Genomic DNA, 7,405 nt, shown 5'->3' with positions numbered 1-7,405 from the left:
TACCCATATTATACTCAAATTCTAATCTCATGCTATTCTCGTGATCATTCCACCCCAACTAGGATTTTTCCACCATTAACTTAAGCCAAATCCTCCCCTTAAGTCACCAAACAAGGATTCTTCCACCATTAACTCATGCCAAACCCTCCCCTAAAGTCACCCAACAAGGATTCTAGCCTAAAAATCGAAATACCTAGGTATGTGACTGATTGACTTATCTTTATCAATGAAAATGATGGGAATTGGTTTAAATTCACCCTAGGTCACTCTTTCTTTTCCCAAAACATGTTTTGTAGAATAATGAGCGATTTAGGGGAAAATTATGATAAAATGCAAATCACCAACCAATAGTGGAAATTAATTCTCCGGCTATAGCGGTGTGACACCCGCTATAGTAGCTTGTACGAGATGAAAACTCGAAATACTCCCTAAAAGTCTCCATTTCGCAACACACCTTCAAACCTTGACATTCTAAACTAATCCGTTCATACCCAGTTTGATGTCAGGAGTTCTACCCACTCAAAACTGATTTCTAAAAGTCCTATCGATTCCTTGATGTCTTAGCTAATAAAAAACCAACTCAAGCTTAGACATTTCACCCGAACCTTTCCCAGATCTTCCTAGACCTCACCTTGCCTATAGTTCGTTTGATATTGGTCTAGCGTAGAATTTTCAAACCACTAATCTAAAAGTTTTCTTACCCATTTCTTCAATGGTTTACCCGTAACGAACGGAAGGATCGTTAAATTTATAGATATTTTTAAGTTGTTAATTATTATGATTTATAGTACTTTTTACGTAATTTTCACACAATATATGTTACTCCTTTTGTCCCAATTTCAAGGCTCAACCATTTTTTTTTATAAGTTTTTAGATATTTAAGTTGATAATAATTGTGATTTATAGTATTTTTTAACATAATTTTTAGATAATATATGTTACTCTTTTTGTCCCAATTTATGTATGAAGATGGAATTTCAAGAGCCAATCAATATTTAATAAGGTTTTAGATATTTGCGTTGTTATTATTGTGATTTATAATACATTTTATGTAATTTTAAGATAATAGATGTTACTCCCTTTGTCCCAATTGATGTGACATATATAGATTAAGATAATATCAATTAAGAAAAATACATAATATAGTAAATCTGTGTGGAGCCTATATCTATTGTCATTTATGTTTGAAATGAAAGCTGAAGGTTCGGTTTACCCACCAATCACTATTATAGAAAAGATAAACGATCGATGTAGCCTTTTTGTCCATAAATAAAATGATACACACAATATAACATTAAGTCCTTAAACGATAAAACTGTCCCTAAGTGAAAAAAGACAGGAGATTTTTATGCTTGATTTTAAAATTTGAATTGGTAGTTCTTTTTAAAAAAAAAAATATTAAACAGATTTTTTGTAAAACTTTTATTTGCTGATTTTTTTTTTAAAATGCCAATGTGGGACAAATTCGGTTTTTTTATTGTGAAGTTTCAATTGTTTTAAATTAGTTTATTTTATTAATATTTTAATCATTTTTTAGAGTTTGTTTATGAGCATTGAGCGGGAAGGTAATGAGAAGTTTTTAAAATGCCTATTAATATTCCCATTTTATTTAAATAAATAACTTAGAGTTTTTTAAATTTTTAATTTTAAGACATATCATTTCAATTATTTAGTTTTAAATTTTATCTTTATCTGTAATTTTTGAATTGATTATATCATGTTAATTTTAAGTAATTTTTTAATAATTTTTTATTATTTTTAATTTTAGTTTCGAATTTATTATTATTACAAATTACAAATAATTAATTTTAATTAATAAAAACTACAGCTTTTTTTTGCGGTGCTGACATGTGGAGCTATCACCTCTTCTATTATATATAAATTAAATAAACTAATTTAATATGATTAAAAATTACAAATTACAAATAATAATTTTTAATTATTAATTTTTTTTTTTTGTGGTACTAACATGTGGCACAGAGGGCAATACTTAGAATTGTATTTTAGTATAATAATAAAAGGGTACTACATACACTAGTATATTTGAGGTTTGTGAGAAAGAATGTGTACAAATATTCTAACTTAATAAAGAACCTTACATGTGTCCTAAGCCAATATAATAATACTCCAGTCAAAATTGCTGCAAAGTAAGACAGATTTAATTCCAAGGTGGCAACTGCACATTTTTCTGTTCTTTATAAAAATCAATTTTCCAGCCACCATTTTATTACTTTAAGAATATTTATGGACATAGCAATTAGTATGTTGAAAATAATATTTCATATTTTAGCATCAATCAGTATGTATTTTTGAGTGAGCTGAATTGTTTTGACTTCAATAGATAATAGTAAACAAAAGTTGCTGAAAAAAATATCCCATTTAATTTCTTGCCTATAAAAGAGCATATGTAACAGAACATTGAAGAATCACCAAACACACAAATTAACTCTTCCAAAATGCAATTCTTGAGCTTGGCTTCCATCTTCCTTTTTCTATCTTTTCTATTTTTGTTAAGGAAATGGAAAAACTCGAATAGCCAATCGAAAAAATTGCCTCCAGGTCCATGGAAACTTCCTTTACTAGGAAGTATGCTTCATATGGCTGGTGGACTTCCACACCATGTCCTTAGAGATTTAGCCAAAAAATATGGACCACTTATGCACCTTCAACTTGGTGAAGTCTCTGCAGTTGTAGTTACTTCTCCTGATATGGCGAAAGAAGTACTAAAAACTCATGACATAGCTTTCGCCTCTAGGCCTAAACTTTTGGCCCCGGAAATTGTTTGTTACAACAGATCTGACATTGCCTTTTGCCCCTATGGAGATTACTGGAGACAAATGCGTAAAATTTGTGTCTTGGAATTGTTGAGTGCCAAGAATGTCCGGTCATATGGCTCGATTAGGCGTGATGAAGTTGATCGCCTTGTTAATTTTATCCGGTCATCTTCGGGTGAGCCGGTTAATTTTACTGAAAGGTTGTTTTTGTTCACAAGTTCAATGACATGTAGATCAGCGTTCGGGAAAGTGTTCAAAGAACAGGACAAATTTATACAACTAATCAAAGAAGTGATAGGGTTAGCAGGAGGATTTGATGTGGCTGATATCTTTCCATCACTGAAGTTTCTTCATGTGCTTAGTGGAATGAAGGGTAAAATTATGAATGCTCATGACAAGGTAGATGCAATTGTTGAAGATGTCATCAATGAGCACAAGAAGAACATTGCAATGGGGAAAACTAATGGTGCATTAGGTGGTGAAGATCTAATTGATGTCCTTATAAGACTTATGAATGATGGAGGCCTTCAATTTCCGATCACCAACAACAACATCAAAGCTATTATTTTCGTAAGTACTATTGCATATTTTACATATTTGTTTGTACATAAGATCAATCACCACAAATAACTTATTTTGTTTCTATGTGCAGGACATGTTTGCTGCGGGAACAGAGACTTCATCGTCAACACTTGTCTGGGCAATGGTGCAAATGATGAAAAATCCAAGTGTGTTCGCCAAAGCTCAAGCAGAAGTGCGAGAAGCCTTTAAAGACAAAGAAACGTTCGATGAAAATGATGTAGAGGAGCTGAAATACTTAAAGTTAGTCATTAAAGAAACTCTAAGACTCCATCCACCAGTTCCACTTTTAGTCCCAAGAGAATGTAGGGAAGAGACGGATATAAACAGCTACACTATTCCTGTGAAGACCAAAGTCATGGTTAATGTTTGGGCATTGGGAAGAGATCCGAAATATTGGGATGATGCAGAAAGCTTTAAGCCAGAGAGATTTGAGCAGCGCTCTGTCGACTTTGTTGGTAACAATTTTGAGTATCTTCCCTTTGGCAGTGGGAGAAGGATTTGTCCCGGGATATCATTTGGCTTAGCTAATGTTTATTTGCCGTTGGCTCATTTGTTATATCACTTCGACTGGAAACTCCCTATTGGAATGGAGCCAAAAGACTTGAACTTGACTGAATTGGTTGGAGTAACTGCTGCCAGAAAAGATGACCTTATTTTGGTTGCCACTCCTTATGAACCACCTCGACAATGATTTTCAACATTTTCTTTTTTAAAGAATAATTTCCTACTGATCCCAATTATTATTATCCTATTTTTCTTTTGGAGTTTCCAGCTTTATCTACTGCTAATACATGTATCTTGATCAAATAACATCTTTTGTTTATTTCAAATTTTGCTGATGATTATTTGCCTTCCTATAGAGTAGAATGAACAAATTTGAAAGCATGTCACATGTTTTAGTGTCTTTCAGGATATATGATATTGCTATTAAATTTCTCTGGGAAAGAAGGGCCACTAGGGATAACAAGTGGAGTGGTGGTGGGGCCGATGCGGGGTAAATGCACAAAGACTTTGTCCCGCCCCGCCCATCCCAGCATATTCTTTTGTTTTGCCCCCACCTGCCCTGCCCCACCCCGCATAAACCTCCAACATTATTCTGCTTCTAACATTATCAATTTTTCATGACAGACATACAGTTGAACATATAAATGTAAATTTTAAAACTTTTATTGCTATTCAATAGATAAACGTAGGTAGAGCATCTTCATTCTCTTCCTTGCCAGAACTTCCCCTCAATCACTCCGCCCCAACACCAGCACCAGTAGCAGCGCTGCAGAAACAAAGAAAGGACCAAATACAGAATTACAAAATCAAACAGAACAATTCACCAGCAGCAGCAGCACTGCAGAAATAGAGCCAACTTGAGATTAAAAAAAGAAGAAGATACATGTATTATCTACTTTTTCTATAATACATGTCAGAGCCAGTAGTGTCTTACAAATGTTTCTTTATAAGATAAGATACATGACATGTCAGAGACAACTTGAGCACATGAAATGTATTAAAAGAAGATACATGTTTCTTTTTAATGATCATAATGTCAGAGCCAACTTGAGAACACTTCAAAGCCATAGTAGAGTTACGGCTTTGCAGAACCAGCAATTATTGCTCGAATTCTACATTTATATCAAGAAACTCAGTTAATAAATATAAAGAATGTATCTCAAACCACGAAAGCAAAAATAATTGTAGTACATAAACCATAAAACTTAAAATTCTAGATCTGCCTCTAACTACTTATTCGATTGTTTTAGGACGAAACTCAATTCCTTCAACAATGAGGCCACTTAATTTGTAATCAAGACGTCTAATCTCAATCAATATTTCTACAACAGGACCATCACTACTTTCCTTGCTATTAAAATTTCCCAATTCTATTTCCGTTCATCCATCTCATCTCAGTTTGGGAAATCTTACAAGTAATATCATAGCTAGAAAGTTCACGAAGGGTTTCCAGGAATTGTACGAGTATATATATATATATATTTTGGATTAATGAGTGCATTAGAAATTTTAAAATTAAACTACGTAATATACATTAAATTTTTAAAATTAAACTACGTAATATACATGAATTTTTTTGAAATAAAGCTCTCGTTCAATTTTTCACTTGTCTCTAGTTTACGCACTTTTCCTTAGGTACCATTTATTAAACTCGGAAAGAAAACAGTGGCGTAGCCAGAAAGTTTAATATACATGAAATTTTTTGAATAAAAGAGGTTTAAAACTACTGCTAGCAAGATTTAAACTCACAAACGCTTAAATGCTTGACTCTTTCAAGGCACCTAAAACCACTAGGCTACAACATCTTGTTGTGTCAAGGATGTTCAGAATATGTTATTTAACCACTTTGTACATCGTTTTACTTTAATATACGGTATAATTTTCCGACAAAGGGTGTCCAATTGGATACCCTAACACCAATGTAGCTACGCCCCTGCTTACAAGTCTCACAGTGTTGGTTTAATTTGTTCTTCAGTCGCATTTTCACTCTTATAATTAACAAGCATAATAGTTGAATTAGTATATTCAAGTCCATGGTACGTATCTACCAATTTGAACACCAAATATTGTACGTATCTACAATATTTTTGTTCCTATTCTTCCTCAAATATCCAACCAACATGCAAAGCCAATACATACCACTTCCGAGAATCTACAAAAAGTATTGTTAGAAACCTTTGTAAAGATAATTCTATTAAAAAAAATAATGATATATAGATCTTTCTCTCCTTAGTAGGTACCAGATGCGAATTTGAATTAGTGGGCTTTGGGTACCGTATGGTTGAACTAATTAAAATCCAATAACTTTTAAGATATTGAGTTATCTATAGTACTATCTATGCAATTTAACTTGTTATACCAGATTTTTCTTTTAGCAAACAAATTAGTGTTGTCAAGAACCTATGCGCCGTTTGAGTTCGCATAATATAAAAACAATTATTGGTGGGGAGAGTTAAGAGTTTCCTATTAATGGTGACTCCTTTCAAGGGCGCGAACCAACTTTTCTTAATTGTAGAGGAATTTTTACCATCTTTGTTTGGTGCTTATTGACCCTCATTGATTAATAAGAAAAAAATTAAGGAATTTATAGGCTTGAGTGAGATCTCTCACCTAATAGACTTTCTTCAAGGGTTGGACTGTATTATTCAGTCTATAATAATAGGTATTAGACCAGGTTGGTTAATGCTTGAGGCCGCAACTCAAAATAGTGGCTTGGTAGAGAGCCAAGAGTGGTGGCTTGGACCAAGGAGGGCTGCTAGCTGTGACCAACCGATAAGAGTGGTGGTTTGGATCCAAAAGAAGTGTCCTTCGGGAATTGTTGGGCATAATTGGTTGCTCATGAAAACTTGAATTTTATTATTTCTAAGCAAGGACCAACTTCGGTCTTACAACTCTTAACACTCAATTTTTCTTATGCACTCACTCTTTTCTTGAGTACATATTTTTCTTACTTTTTTCTTTAGCACACACTCTTTATTAGAGTACGCACACATACAACTCTAACCACTTCTATTTGTAGGTGGTGATGAAATGATCTAGTATGGAGGTAGTTTTTTTAGAACTATACCTTCCACTTATTTCTAGAATGTCACTCAAGAACTCTAAATCTTGAGTTCTTCCTTCAATTCTATAAACGTCTTGATTATTCTAGATTCTCTTTGAAATATCTTAGATTTTAATTAAGTTGATGATTATTTTTTAAAACTCACCCTCCACACCAACTTAATTTATTCTTTGCATCCATTTTGAGTGATCCATTATGAACCTCTTCTTCCTTTGAACTTCTCCACTTACTACTCTTTGAAGAATTCAAGGTAGCAATCTTCTTGATCTGGACCACCTCTGCTAAAGTTGCATCTATATACTTGGTGTTTGGGTGTTTCAGTCATATAAAACTCTTTAGTTGTGGTTGTGGTGCTTCTTTGACTTCTTCTTGCAATATGACAGGAATTTCACAAGCTCCAGTTTGCAATGGCCTGTTATTTTGTGGAGATACCCATGGTGTAGGTGATTGGGTTTTCCTCTTACCTATTGGTTAATTTCTA

At 33.3% G+C, this 7,405-nt stretch overlaps 1 protein-coding gene across 1 annotated transcript; it reads left to right on the top strand.

The window, feature by feature from the left end:
• Positions 1-2,448: 2,448 nt before the first annotated feature.
• On the top strand, positions 2,449-4,198 carry LOC102603857 (premnaspirodiene oxygenase; the record flags this gene model as incomplete). Its single annotated transcript, NM_001318685.1, is given in 2 exon segments — positions 2,449-3,344; positions 3,427-4,198. Coding segments are annotated over 2 exon segments (1,509 nt in total). The 3' UTR covers positions 4,048-4,198.
• Between the last annotated feature and the right edge of the window lie 3,207 nt (positions 4,199-7,405).

Source organism: Solanum tuberosum, unplaced genomic scaffold (assembly GCF_000226075.1).
Source record: "Solanum tuberosum cultivar DM 1-3 516 R44 unplaced genomic scaffold, SolTub_3.0 scf00123, whole genome shotgun sequence".
Lineage (NCBI taxonomy): Eukaryota > Viridiplantae > Streptophyta > Magnoliopsida > Solanales > Solanaceae > Solanum > Solanum tuberosum.
This window is presented reverse-complemented; position numbering and strand designations above follow the sequence as displayed.